Below are 15,318 nucleotides of genomic sequence, written 5' to 3'. Positions count from 1 at the left end.
CTCTCTCTTAAAAATGAAATCATGAGTCAAAATAATTAACCAACAACAACTTATATATTATTCATACCGAAAGGATGTCCTACTTTACATCAATCATAAATGAATAATAATGGTTTTATCTTTAAAGGCACAGGATGTTTTGCGCGAATACGTAGACACCACGAGAGATTTCGCCACCCGGGTTTTTTTCAATCATATTTCCTTAAATACTGTTTACCTACTTCAATTCTTCCGCCAGTTTTAACTTTGACGATGTAAGTCAACGTTTATATGTTTAATAATATCTAATATATATATTTCCAACAATTTTAAAAGTACCGAAATCAATATGAACTTGTTTGACTCATTTTTCACTATACATTATTTTACTATATTGCGCATCCAGTATTTTCATAAAAGAAATGCTTAGATCAACATAATCATGTTTTACTTCATGTATGTAATCTACTATTAAATAAAAAAGCAAATTTTACTTCTACATTTCCTGTGCCAAAAACAACATATATTTTTTTTCTAGTATTAAAAAGTGAATCATTCCATCAATACAAAAAAAAAAAAAAAAAAAAAAAGATTATCAAACTCTTTGTTTCTCTCTTACACGTAGCTATATATTAGCAATAAAAAAAGCAAATTTTACCTCTACATTTCTTGTGCCAAAAACAATATATGATTTTTCTCTAGTATTAAAAAGTAAATCATTCCATCCATACAAAAAAAAAAAAAAAAAAAAAGATTATCAAACTCTTTGTTTCTTTCTTACACGTAGCTATATATCAACAACATTAAAGTGTGTATATATACAAATACAAATGTATCAGTATTGATTAAGCATGTGTAGGTTAAAAAAAACAGAGTCTTCAATAATAGTTAATGTTTTGGTGTTGTTTCTTAAAATTAGGTCAAGGTATGAGGTAAAGGTACGCGTGGGCCTCTGAAACCCTCTGTGGCTGACCATCGGAGATTATCCCCTCCCTCGAAGAAGCTGGATCCGCCAAGGCACGATTGTCTGATCTAAATTTAGCATGATCCCGGATAGATCCTACTGTAGAGTAATATTGATTGCCTTCTCCGTCAGTTCTGAATGTAAACAAAATAAAAATCAATAAAAGTTATGGTAAATAGAGGTTTTTTTTAAACTTTATTTTTTTTCTTATTAAAAACATATTTCTTGTTAAATATTTCAAAAAAAATCATACAAAATAAATTTATCTACACATACGGAAATGAAGCGGTCGTTGACATTCCATTCAACTCTACATAAACATTCTCTGGTTCGTTAATTTTATCATAAGCCACGTTTTCTCCTGTAAATACAAGCCATTATCAAATAAGTCACTCGGCATGCAATAATTTATATGGTTATTGATGCATGTATCAATTATATATCGCCGTTATCTTGCACAGCTGTGATAACATTTGAGGAGGAAGGGAAGAGTGTCGCGGACCAATAATTTGTTTGTACATGTAAATATGATTATGTGGAAAATTTGAAACGAAAAACACAATTTCCGCCTGCTCATGTTCAATATTTGCAAAATCAAATCAAAACTATAGTCATTCTAGTCCGAGTCAAATTAAATAGACGGACATGCAGTTATATTGGTCTAGGAGATTGGGGGGAGGGGGGGGGTTAAAAAAACTTTACCTTCGGATAAAACGAACCGACTTTCATAGGTTTCAGTGGAAGGCAAAGTTGCCTTCCTTTTCCTGAAATTATATCATTGGATGAGGTATAGAACTCTTTCTCTACAAGTCTATGGAGACCACAAATATAATTTAGTTTACATCTTACCTATCGTGTAGTCGCCAAAATGTTCTAATACCGGCTACTACCATAACGAGGCTCAGTACAGCAATAGGTACCCAGAAAATCGCGACGTAAAACGACAGAGATTCTAAAAAAAGAAAGAAAAGAACGCCCAAGTTTAACTAAGCCACTTAGAACCATTTTAACAAGGCCTTGGACTTTCAGTAGGACATATAGTTATAGATCTTGCTTCAAAACAAGACAAAAATGACGCTGGTTTCAATTGAAATATTAGAACCGATTTGGTTGGATTTTTTTGATCGCATAGCGTTCAACTCTATCAGCTACGGCATGCATAAACAACACCTGAATTTTACGCACAAACTTTTTTATTGGTGGTTTCAGCTTTAACCGCTGATAGGCTGCTGGTCAAGATTGAATCATGCACGGACAGAACAACAACATATCAGAGAATGTACATACCCCCTTGCACTCTCGTTCTTTCATACCATTGTTCAACTCTTTTATTGACTGTCGATTGCCGATCAACAGGTGAAGAAATCGAGAAAATTCATATATTATATCACTTCGACTGGTGAGTTTGTAGGTAATACATTTACATTATACATTTACGGTATATACATAAAAGGAACGCGGGGCGCATGCAACTTTTGAATATTATATTTTGTTAAACGCTTACTCTGGACCCTAGCTTGAGACCCGCTTACACACATAAATACACAGAGAGAGAGAGAGAGAGAGAGAGAGAGAGAGAGAGAGAGAGAGAGAGAGAGAAGAGAGAGAGAGAGGAAAGTTTAAACATAGGGAATAGTGGATGATGACTCCATATTGGGAAAAAATGAACTGCTCTGGGAAATCCTTCAGCTCTGGCTTTGCAAAACTCAGCCTAAGAAAAGGAGTTGACCAATCATAAAGTTTTCACAACGGCGGCGTGTATTCTTTACGCTTGACGTAGCTGACAGAATTAGTCGTGACGCGATCGGAAAAAGCCAACCTGAACCAAAGCGGTTTTGACCATATACGCCTATTGCCTAGTCTTGGCTCAAAAGCCAGATAAATCGTGTTGATTTCAAAGAGCCATGGCTGAGTGGCAAGCAGTAAAGTAGACATGCAGGCCTATGTTACATTGCTGTTTGACACAACTACCCAAAGTCCAAGCTCTTGTTAAAATGGTTGTATTAAAACTGATAAAAATTGCATCAGTTGACAGATTTTTAAATACTTTTGTATACTGGCTAGCAAAAAAAAATCACTCTTTACCTGATTTTGGTTTGTTACTAGAATATTTAGTAACATCAATTCTGAGCGTCATTGTCTCACAGACCCCAGAGATCTTGTGACAAGAGAGCCCTGGGGTACAGCCGCATTGAACACTACAGTTATTACCATAGTAGCCAGTCTGGCATAACTGCAGTAAGGGGAAAGCCGGAGACAACTTCCGTCACCCCCACATGTTGAGGGACACGCCTCCTCGCAATTTGACCCGGTATACCCCGGATTACAATTATCGACACATGACCAGGTTATCTGATCACATGACCCGTCCGCGGCGCATTGACCACACATAAGTTCACAGGTAGATCCGTAATTACCCACGGGGCCTGTGACTGTGAAAACCCTGTAAAAATAGACAATGAAAACTGAAGAGCGATGGCAGCAATATGCACCATGAAATACATGCATCATGTATTTATAATCATTAAAAAAAATAATTACAACATCCAAATATTGTTGGGCAGAATAAGAGATTAAAAAATTAAGACGTTGCAATCTGAACTCTATCATGATATTAATTTTTTTCTTCTCGAGAAAAGTTTAATGTAAGAAAGAAAGAAAGAAAGAACTAATTGATGTTTCGTTCTAAAGTAAATAGTCAGGGAGCAGGATGACAAAAATCTTTATTTATTTATTTTAATAAAAAAAAAATCATTCAAAAAATTGGAATTCAATGAAAAAAAATTTAGAGAACGATTTTAAGATTTGAAACGCTGTTATATAGATTCAAAAAGACACACAAAGAAATAAGAAAGAACGAAATGAAAGAAAGAAAGGAAGGAAGATATCCACTTATCGATAAAATATAAAACACTAGAGAGCAAATGCAAGCTTATTTTACGACTCATCTTGTTCAGATTTCAGAATTTAAAATAAACTGTATGTAATACAGAAATGCCGTTATTACATCCTAACTCATCTAAATAAGTAGTTAATATTTTGAAAAATTCCTTCCGACCACAACATGAATCACTCACTTCTACACAAAATGTATAGTTATTAGTCCATGAAGTCCTTTACCTGTTCAACAGAACTAGAAGTACCGTATTTCGATTTTTTTTTTAGTTTTTTTTTATGTTAATCTGTCGGTACGATTCGTTGTTTTGTTCTAAATAGTATACCTAGTATACATGTAAGTACATCTGTTCATCTGCGTAGGCGGCGGTAGCCAGATATTATTCATTTGCTTTGATCTGAGCATATTTCACTGTACGTGTACAAGTACATGTACATGTATAAATATGAAAAGCGCTATGGACTGAAATTCGAGAGAAATGGAGTACTAGTACATGTTTTGTGTAAATAGTCTGCTTAAACTTTTTTTTTCTATATTGTTACCTTACCAAGGATTCATACGTTTATATATATATATATATATATATATATATATATATATATATATATATATATATATATATATATATAAAGGAAGATGAAATTTGTGCCACAAAGGGTTTAAATCATTTGCATTCAAATAATGTTTTAAAATGTAACATTGTTTGAGATTAAATTAGTGAAATGACAGCATGTTAGATCAGAAATTCGACATGCGGTGCAATATCAAAAACAACAAGTAAAAATAAAGAAAATGATATGAAAATTGCGAGGAAAAGTACTTTTCGAATGAATAAATTTAAATAAAACATACATTGATATTTGATAACAATTCTATTCTTTACTTACAAAATGTTTTGGCAATAACAAAACTTTTAAATATTTTATAGGGCGTTTTGTGACAAGTTGAAAGTTAACTCGTAATAAAATGACGATGTCAGCGTTTAAGGCGGCGCAGCAGTAACTGATACAATTTTGTAAAGACCATGAAATAAATCCTAAGCGGCTTTGGAGTAAATGAAATTAACAAAATCGATTAGAAATTCGTTTTTTTAATAAGTAATTAAACAACATTGAAAATATTTGAACAAGTATGATGACAATAAGTCGAAAAAAAAGAAAAACTCAAACGATATCAATGGACGTCAAAATGCTGAATTTAACGACACATTTTGCAAGACAGACGTTCAACAAGTAATACAGGGCAAGTTTAGAGCCGACAAATCGTTTGTACTTAGAAAATATTTAACAAAAAAACAAAAACTAAAGTAAAATATATGTTGAATGTGCACTCAGGGTACATGTTCAAAATATATGTTGAATGTGCACTCAGGGTACATGTTCAAAGATAATATTTTTTCTGAGACATTTTCGGAAATAAAACGTAAATGTTATCGTAAACGATGTGGAGGGTTTAGCAACAACGTAAAACTGGAAATGTTCTACGTCGCACAATGCGCCGCCTGACAAAACTTGTTGTTACTAATAATTCATTTATTCGAGAATTAAATAAAGTACAGATTTGAATTTTTCAGTATTGTTTGCCAAAGGGTCATTGAAGAAAACATAGAAGTCTAATGAAATTACAGTGAACAGATTTTAAATTATGTGTCCTGTCTACATTATTTAGGGACAACCCTATATATAAATATATATATATATATATATATATATATATATATATATATATATATATATATATATATATATATATATATATATATTACATGTTAGTATGCTGTTCATAATGATCGTTTGATAAAAAATAATTAACCACTTCTTTTAATGTACATGTGGAAAAAAATAAACAGTCAATTATTTGTAAGATCGGGCAGTTATCCATTTGTCAGTACAAATGGAAAATTGTCAAGTTGTCTCCGGTAATATATTTATTAAATAAATGCATGTTTATACATACATGTATATTAAAAGTCACATTTGAGGGTCATTATTTTTTTTTTTAACGTATAAATGTGCATCCTGCATTTTCATACATTTTCATACAAGACACACTTATTTTATTGAGCTCTACCGGCAAGGTGTGTGTGAATAGAAAATTCGGACTAGTTGCACATTCATTCAACGGATTTTTTTGGCGTCAGTAAATCGGACCAGTAATGCATTGTTTTAATCGTCCCAGTAGTTCTATGTAATCATGGCAATTTTATCACTTCACACTCTCACGAGAATCAGCAAGACAATATAAAAACAAAAACGATGCATACGATATACAGTCAGTGCTACCTCTAAAGTTCACCTCAGTACACTCTCAATCAAAAAATAATCGAGTGACATCACAAAGGTTTACACATTGATCCGATAGATTTTTCGGCGTCAGTAAATTTTGACCCACAATTCATAGTACCAATGGTTTCCAACCTCACGTTCTCGCGAGAATCAAAGTAAAACTTTTGAGAAGCAAATAAGATGTGTCATTTTAAGAACATCATGCTTTTTTAAGTGAATAAAAAAGTGTACTTCGCGTACTTTTATTTCTCAGGGGAGTTTTTTTTTAAAAGTCAGGCGACACTTAACCAACGTTAGCTTTGACGTCACAATAAGCACTGATAAGGGGAAATTACTCTAATTGAAGTTATTGTAAATCTGCTGAATTGACCGAAATCCTCTCAAAATCTTGCAAAGGCTAAGCTAAAGAACAGCTGAAGAATAAGGACATTTCTTCAGATACAGGAAACAGTAGTAAATTGCACTCATTTGGATGAATGCTCACATCTATTTTATTCACTATAATTACGGTATTTTCCTGGAACGTACACGTAGCATCACCTTTTTTTAAAAGGGGGGTGGGTGGGTGGATGGCAGCCTCATCCAAAAAATCTTTGCAAGCAAAAGAAAAAAAAATCATGAAAATTCTAATCCTTCAGCTCCTAAGCAGTTCAATGGTTTCTTTATTTTCACTTCCATTTATTACATGCGGGGGGGGGGCACCATTTCTTTTTAAGTAAATAAATTATAACAATTCTTATAATCTATGAATAATGAACATTTACTGAAAATAGGTATGTTTTATTTTTCTGCATTCAAATTTTACGTTGTTAATTTTATTTTTATTGATTTATTATAATTCATTGTTTGATCACTTGCTGTGCTCGCCCCAACGGTCGCACCATTAAACGTATGTTAACATAATGTTATAGTGCATGGTATATCCGAGATAGGCTATAATAGCACGCCTAGATGATATAAATGTTCCCCTTGTAGGTTAATCTTTCTTCAGCAATATAACCCACTCTTGTAATAATCTCTCATAAGGCTGTTCTGTCTATTTCTACCTTCTCTCTCTCTCTCTCTCTCTCATTTTTTTCATTCCCCTTTTTCCATACGAAATAATGCATGTACTTTTTCTTTGCATTTAATAGTTATCAAACCGACGATGTGCACAGCTTTGCTGACACTAGCAACTATTTAAACAGAGAGAACCTTCAATCACAGAAACATATGTAACTGTCCTCTACCCCCCCCCCCCCCCCCCAACCAACCCTCCATTGAGCAAGCTGATGAGTGCATCTTTTTACAGTTCTGTCGGAACTATATTCCTTATCCTTCTTGTCTTTACAAGGGTTTTATCATCTACATTATAAATATCTCACCCTATTCCCTTATGAAACAACGAAATAAAAATTATAGACCCTATACTTACAATGCATGATATGAATGGCGCTTTATTGTGCTTTGCTTTTTCGTGACTAGCTTCTTAAAAATCACATTAAAACATATGCCGGAAATTGAAATCTTTATCATGGGAAATTCTGTTTTTGTTTTAATGCCTGGAGCATTATAAAGATGCAACATAGACATTGCATGTACATAGAAATCTGAAAACCTTTTCATTACTAGGATTTCTTAAATGTTTGATTTAAATATCATATTTAAAAAAAAATAAATAAACATATAATATAAAGTGTTCTTAATTGATCAACAGACAGAAAAAACAACTTGAATTTTCATTTAAACATCTACAATTTCGCCAACATTCAAACAGTACGACATTGATTCCTATTTAATACTTCATTTCTATTAATAAGTATTTTGTTTTCTAGAAAAGTATTCCTCTCGGCTTTCCCATTCATTTATTGTTGCGTGTACTAGATGGGTTATTGAAGATCAACTCAAGAGGATATGACGTAGATATAGGGATGAGGCTCCGAGTCCGTGGGTTTAGGCTCCGTCTGGGACTGATCATCAGGGACACCCTCCTGTCTTGTAAACTTTGGAACTGTGTAGTCTTGACTTTCTGATTCAAAGTTAGCAAGATCCCGTTGAGCCTTTATTGCGGAACAGTTTTTTTCGGCTCGATCCTTATTCCTGGATTTAATACAGCAATAAAAAATTATTATTAAATTATTTAAAGAAAATAGAATATCCGTTTATATAATTATGTGACTCCAAAGTGTGATTGGACTCTAAAGTTCGAGGTCTGCGCCAAAGCCCGATAGTTTGACAAGCCAAAGAACAAAGGTCCGCGTGCAGTTGCGGAATTCCGATGGAGTGATGCACCAAAGCCCGATAAATTTAAAAAAAAAAGAATAAAGAAGAAAATTATTGGATGATAAATATTCTTTAAATAACCCCACCTGATTTGAATGCTCATATTTAGATATGTTCATCATTGACTTAAATTATTCATTGTTCATTGGCATACAGTGTACACACTAATTGCAGCAAAGGCGCAACACATACACTGCATTTGAATATATTATACTCTGTCCCGATTTTTTGCTTCCACCACTTTTTGCTTGATATTTCGATAATCATAAATACCTTAAATTTTTTGCTCAAACTAGGTTTTCCCTCCAATATAAAAATATATCCAGAATATCTGTTTTGAAACACCCCCTCTATCACTCCAGGCTTCATTACACAACCCAAAATACTCAGTACAAAGTCTACAGGAATTTTGCATTGCATCAGCCATGAAGTAGCCCGGATGATAACATTGAAAAATTGTGCGAGGTATTCCGAGTGAATTCCGAATGGGGAGAATATGTAAACAGTACACATTATAAATCTTCGTAAGAAATTCGTTTTCATTCCTGTATCTTTATGAGTGAAAAGGGCTATTGTGTTTCAATGAATATATCGATCTTGATTATTTTCACTTTCATCGATTTCAACTGTATTTGAATTAGAAATCATTAACTTGATAGAAACATTAACTTGGGACAGACTTTGGAACATTATTATTCCATGTTGTCGAATTTACCGCCTCAAAAACCTTCCCCAACTCCATTAATTTTCATCACTCGTCTCTTTCTCCATTATTCATGTTCGGTTGAGGATTTTAAAGAAATCAGCAATTTCAGCAATGACGTCGCAATGACGTGACGTACGTGTAACAAACGTACAGTAATCAAACAGCATCTGACTTTTGCGTGGCAGGTCATTTGACTTTTAGCGCAGACCATCGGATTTTGACGTGACCATTGGATGATTTTGGCGTCACCATCGGACTTAAGAGTCTTGCCTACACATGTTTATTAATTAAACAGTTGAATGTTGTATTTGTTTGATAAACTGTACATACAAATATGAAGCATTCGAAATGTTCCTTATATTTTCTTGAAGTTGGTTCCATTTTACATATCTCTCGGTCTCTTCTAAAAATAATGGAAGTAAAAGTTAACCCAATTAATATCTTGCTATTTACATTGTACATGTCCATATAAATTTATGGTTGCGTGCATATACTCTAATTAATCAATTTTTATAACTTTGAATCAACAATTGCATGGAATCTCAGATATCAGAGATCGGAAGGGGGGGGGGTACATAGTTTACCTTCCGGAATATGCACCAAATTGCGTTCGTAAGACGGTTTCGTTTGGTTGTTTTTCCTGAAATTATATATAACACATGACACAATTGTACTTGAGTTTTCTGTTCGAAAAACTGCATTATCACAAAACAAGACTTTTAATTCTTTTAAGTTATTAAAAATTGTCGGTTTTTTTTTTTTGGTCATTGAATCGAAGATTTGTTGGGTTTTTTTAAAAGGCATTTTTGTTAAATTACCTTCTATACAGTAGCACAAGTATTACGATACAGGCTATAGTAACAACGAGGCTCGTTGCAGCAATAGGTTCCCACACGTGGACAACATCTGTAGATATAAGATCATCTGTAAGTTTCAGTTTGGCGTTTGAATATTTTTGTGCAAATAATTCATATTGTTTTCATAATTACGATTATTATCTGCATGATATAGCTAAGACATTTTACACACATGTATATATGCAGTAATTTTCATATACCATGCACGAGGTATCAAATTATTCTCCATCCCCCGGAGGCGAGGAGGGATCGGAAAACAGGTGTATTTTGTAGGGGTAGCGCAACACACCTATACCTTTGATAAACACTACAGCAGATTCAGATACATGTACCTGTATGGGGCCCTAAAATACAAAATTTGATTATTCTAGGTGTAAAAAAATTCGGGCTACGAGCTTTAGTAGACTTAGATCTATTAATATACATGTAAGATATAATCTTAAATACAAACACGTAGCAAACGTGGGAAGGGGGATGTAGGCTTCCACCCCACCCCCCATAAAATCACAAAAAACAAATATGTACTTGTTCCTTATATTCATCTATAGAAAAGAATAGAACTGAACCCTCTACTTTGAAAATCGATGCCACTTTTCTTGATAAACTATGTCTAGCCAATACTTTAACAAGATGGAAGACCACCCCAATCTTGTAGAACATTTACACATGGTGGTCTTGATACATGCACAGTCATGTACATTCAATATATGTTTCAGAGCTCGGTCGGAAAGACCCAAGAAGTTCATTGTGATTTATAATGGCATACTGTGGTTTCATTAATATTCATGGGTATCAATTTTCGTGAATACAGTGAAATGCATAGTTTCAAGGATACGTAAGTTCATGGCCAATGACCCTATCAATACAAATCATTGAGGAAATTGCACTTAAATGAACAGTTAATTTCATGGATAAACTTAACAACGAAATCCACGAAAATTTGTATTCAACGAATATCGATGAAACCACAGTATATACAATGATCGTAAAAAGTTGGTCATTTCCGAGCGAAAATGGCCGAGTAGTTACGATTGTTCATTATATAAATTATTATATATGTAATTATGTTAAAAAGAAAGTTATTTGCCTGATGTTATAATTTGGTCACATTGTGTCCCTGTGAAGCCGGACTGGCAGCCATTTTCGCAGAAAGTGGTTAATTGAGAGCAACTTCCGTCCCCTCCGCATGTTGCCGAGCACGTCATATTGCACTTTGATCCAAAAAACCCGGGTTGACAACCTCCGTTGCACTCACCAGTTATTGAATGACAATCACCGTTCCCTGCGCAGCGTCCACATTTAATACAAAGTAATCCGTAGAAACCCGGGAAGAGGCATGGAGAAGTTGCTGTTAAGAGAAATCAATAGAGTTTGGAAAAAGAATGCATGTACACGTACATAGCATAGGGTGAGGGGGGTGGTTATGGTCTTTCCTTTTCATTAATAAAAAAAACTGTTTTATCAAATGTACATATATAGAATAATAAATTAAACCCCCCCCCCTCCCACATTTCACTTTTTTGGTCAGTGCTGCTTAAATTTATAGGAAAACATAACATATAGACCAACGTTTAAAATTGGGATATGACATACAACCTTCCACCCTCTCCCCCTGCGGATAAGGATTTTGATATTGGGGAGTAAGGATTTTTTGTTTTGATTTTAAAGACTTCGGATAAGATCTGCCCCTCCCTTTAGAGCCAATGATGTGAGCCTAAATGGACAATATAATTATATGATATGGGCCCAAATGAGCATTATTATTATTTCTGTAATTCTTTGTTTTTTCTTTGTACAGATATACATGTAAAGTTAAAGTGCAAAATGTAACACTAATTCAAAATAAGAGAAAACACAAAGAGCATGCTATTTGTAAAAAACAATTGATGATAATGAGCATTCTTTAATGAGTTAACTTTTATAAGTATATACGGGTTTAACTAGTTTTTTTCTTGTTTCTGCGACCATTTCTTATTTCTCAAAGAAAATAAATGCGCAAAGATTACATGTATTTTAGTAAAACATTTTTATTCACATATTTATTGGATATAAATTGTACATGCATTAATAAATGAAACATTTCCTATTTACTTCGATTTCTTGAAAATTTGCAAAATAAAAATGGACTCTTTTACATCTAATAATGAAAGAACCTACCTTTTATATAGCTTAAAAAACTGAAAAGTAATTGCAACGTTCTTTTCCAAATCATCATGTATGGTTTTGCAAATTGTGAAGTAATACATCATTACACAGTTGTTTTTAAAGTATAATATCATATTTTCCGATGACACACAGTTTATGCATTACGCATGAACGTATTACGCATCAGCAAAACGACTTCCATATTACGTAATTATGGGAGACATTATTTTCTTTTATGTTTATCATCAAAACCGCTTTGGTTGGATTTTTCCTCATTTTCCCCTAATATGGAGTCATTATCGACTATCCCATATGTTTAAATTCTGTGCAAAAATAACTCTCTCTCTCTCTCTCTCTCTCTCTCTCTCTCTCTCTCTCTCTCTCTCTCTCTCTCTCTCTCTCTCTCTCTCTCTCTCTGTAAACGGGCGTTAAACCATAGCCTCAAGCTACGGTCCAGAGTACGGCGTTATGAAAAATATAATATTTGAAATTTGCATGTGCTAAGCGTTCATTTCATGTAAATGCCGTAAATGTATAACGTTAATGCACATGTATTACCTACTAACTTGCCAGTCGAAGTGATAGATATGAATTCCTTGATTTCTACACATTTCGAACGGCAATCGACAGTCAATAAAAGAATTGAACGATGGTGTGAAAGAACGAGACGGAAGTGGAGAGTGCAAGTGTGTCTTCATTAAGCAAGTGTCCGATTCGTTTCTCTTCTGTTGCACTATCACTTTCGGTGTAAATATATATATATATACTAAAATATCCCCAAACAATTTACTGCAGATTTCTTTATTTTACCTGTCTCTGAACCACCGATCAACAGTTCCATACATGTACACTGGTTTGTTTACATACATAAAAAATACAGCTCTTCATGCGATTTCAGTAAGGTTAAAGGTTGTTTAATAGGAGAAAGTTTGGGGCGAGTAAAGCTACAATTATTATAATTATCAGTAGTAAACTAAATGAAGAATTATTTAAATGGATTATTTGCACAAAATGTGGTATGGTATGATGTAAATCTTTTCAAAAATAGCGTTATTTTTATGCTCGGAAAATTGCCGTAAAGTTTTTTTGTACATGTAAGTATTGTATACACTGTAGCTTTATATTTACTAACCCAAAATTTCTCCATAGAGCTACAGCTTTATATGTATGTACCGTATGTATTTTTATAACAAGTGTACACTTTCGAAAAAAGGCCCAATTTTGACAGTCACGAGTACCCATATGAATTTTTCATTTTTTGATATGTTGTTGTTCTGTCCGTGCATAATTTAGTCTGAGTTAACCAGCAACCAATCAGCGGTAAGCTGAATCCACCAATAAAACAAATTGCAGTTAAGGTGCGGGTATTGTTAATGTATGATGTAGTTGATAGAATTGAACGCGACGCAGTCGGAAAAGTCCAACCAATCGGTTTTAGAAATAAATATAAAAAAGTTGTCTTGTCAAGAAACAACATATTTAATAGAACCACTTTAACAAGGCATTGGACTTTCAGCAGGACGTTCTTATCTATTTCTTGCGTCAAAACAAGTTCAAAAAGACCCTGGATTATATATACACCTATTGCATAGTATTAAACTCAAAAGCCAGACAAATTGTATTGATTTCAAAGAGCCATGGCTAAGTGGCCAGCAATGAAATAGACAGGCCTACGACACAATTTCCAAGCACTTCTTAAAATGGTTCTATCTAGAATTCCATTGAGTATCTTATCTCCTGAGATAAAGCTACAGATCTCGTACTGTACTGATTCAGCCGACACGCCAACATTTTTCTACAATATTAAACGGCTGTGGGTGGGTGAGGGGGGTCCGACTTCTAAAAAATATAAACTTATTAATTCAAATAGCACTGTAATCGATAATAAATCTCCGACTCCTCCCCTCAGTTGCTTGTACAAATTATCACTCGGACCCCCTTCTGGATCCGCGCATTTTAAAAATTTGCTTACATGTCGGCACGTCATTACAATTGTATAACACTACTATACCGTACACAACTGTAGTACACACACCAGATGACTCTTTTTTACTGCACATTTTCTTTCTACGGCATATTCATGATCAACTTGGCATATGATTATAGAAATTCGCTGTCATCTGTTTGTGTTCTAGATGAGCGTCCTTTAGTTTCCCTCCACCTTCTCTCTCTCTCTCTCTCTCTCTCTCTCTCTCTCTCTCTCTCTCTCTCTCTCTCTCTCTCTCTCTCTCTCTCTTTTTTTTCTCTCTCTCTCTCTCTGTGTTGTCTGTCATTCCTTCTGTCTGTCTGTCTGACTCTCTTTTTACAAATAAATTGACTTGAAGAATTAAATGAACAAATAAATTTAATAGTTAAATAATGAAATATAATAAACATGAACCCCCTTGCTCTATCTCTCTCTCTCCCTCCCTCTCTCTCTCTCTATCTCTCTCTCTCTCTCTCTCTCTCTCTCTCTCTCTCTCTCTCTCTCTCTCTCTCTCTGAATGCTGCACGCACTTTTTAAAAATGAAATCATGAGTCAAAATAATTCACCCGCAACAACTTATTTATTATTCATACCGAAAGGATGTCCTGCTTTACATCAGCCATAAATGAATAATAATGGCATTATCTTTTAAAGCACAGGATGTTTTGCGCGAATACGTAGACACCACAAGAGATATCGCCAACAGGTTTTTTTTCCAGTCATATTTCCTTAAATACTGTTTATCTACCTCAATCCTTCCGCCAATTTAACTTTGACGATGTAAGTCAATGTTTATTTTTTTAAGAATATCTAATATATATTTCCAACAATTTTAAAAGTACAGAAATCTATACACTATACAGTAGTATACTAGTATTGAACATCCAGTAGTTTCATAAAAGAAATGCTTAGATCAACATATTCATTTAATTCTACATGTATGTAATCTATTAAATAAAAAAGCAAATTTTGTTTTTACAATTCTTGTGCCAAAAACAATGTATGATTTTTCTCCAGTATTAAAAAGTAAATCATTCCATCCATACATGGCTGACCATTGAGATTATCCCCTCCCTCGGAGAAGCTGGATCCACCAAGGCACGATTGTCTGATCTAAATTAACATGATCCCGGATAGATCCTACTGTCAGAGATTAACGGAGTTCGATATCAATAGTGCTTGGACCCATAAAATGTTTAGAATTGCTTCGATTACTTATACATAGTTTGAAATCTATCTTAAATATTACACAACATGA

The 15,318-nt window shown here is 33.9% G+C and overlaps 2 protein-coding genes across 4 annotated transcripts in view; both read right to left on the bottom strand.

Annotated features, from left to right (window-relative positions):
• Positions 1-555: 555 nt before the first annotated feature.
• Positions 556-15,318, bottom strand: part of LOC117680569 (mucin-22) — a 38,173-nt gene continuing 23,410 nt past the window's right edge. Inside the window, exons 1-6 of one of the 2 annotated variants that reach the window (XM_034453083.2) lie at positions 4,021-4,240; positions 3,029-3,386; positions 1,793-1,895; positions 1,646-1,707; positions 1,220-1,304; positions 556-1,077 (exon numbers count right to left, since the gene is read on the bottom strand). In XM_034453083.2, coding sequence (XP_034308974.2) covers positions 900-1,077; positions 1,220-1,304; positions 1,646-1,707; positions 1,793-1,895; positions 3,029-3,080 — 480 coding nt within the window. In that variant the 5' untranslated portion in view covers positions 3,081-3,386; positions 4,021-4,240 and the 3' untranslated portion in view covers positions 556-899. Of the gene's footprint in view, positions 1,078-1,219; positions 1,305-1,645; positions 1,708-1,792; positions 1,896-3,028; positions 3,387-4,020; positions 4,241-15,318 lie in introns of those variants that run through there. The other variant, XM_066072778.1, reaches the window with a different exon arrangement.
• On the bottom strand, positions 7,535-12,316 carry LOC117683570 (uncharacterized). 2 transcript variants are annotated; one of them, XM_066072779.1, is made up of 6 exons: positions 12,107-12,316; positions 11,205-11,297; positions 9,911-9,998; positions 9,677-9,732; positions 9,423-9,495; positions 7,535-8,203 (listed from the first exon to the last, which is right to left on the bottom strand). In XM_066072779.1, exons 1-6 carry the CDS (start codon positions 12,162-12,164, stop codon positions 8,008-8,010), a joined length of 564 nt encoding a protein of 187 aa, XP_065928851.1. In that variant the 5' UTR covers positions 12,165-12,316; the 3' UTR covers positions 7,535-8,007. The 2 variants fall into 2 exon arrangements, with proteins under 2 accessions (XP_065928851.1, XP_034308971.2); XM_034453080.2 differs by having other exon boundaries at positions 11,037-11,297; positions 12,107-12,309.

Source organism: Magallana gigas, chromosome 10 (genome assembly GCF_963853765.1).
Source record: "Magallana gigas chromosome 10, xbMagGiga1.1, whole genome shotgun sequence".
Lineage (NCBI taxonomy): Eukaryota > Metazoa > Mollusca > Bivalvia > Ostreida > Ostreidae > Magallana > Magallana gigas.
Note: the sequence above shows the minus strand (reverse complement) of the source record. Positions and strands in the feature narration are given on the sequence as shown.

What these genes read in the sequence shown, in the direction of transcription:
- LOC117683570 (XM_034453080.2), bottom strand. Translation starts at nt 12,164, where the DNA reads ATGATGATTTGGAAAAGAACGTTGCAATTACTTTTCAGTTTTTTAAGC. An exon ending in TTTGGTGCATATTCCGGAAG is followed by an intron (nt 9,496 to 9,676) that starts GTAAACTATGTA and finishes CATTATTTTTAG; the next exon opens with AAGAGACCGAGAGATATGTA. An exon ending in ATTTCGAATGCTTCATATTT is followed by an intron (nt 8,204 to 9,422) that starts GTATGTACAGTT and finishes TATTAAATCCAG; the next exon opens with GAATAAGGATCGAGCCGAAA.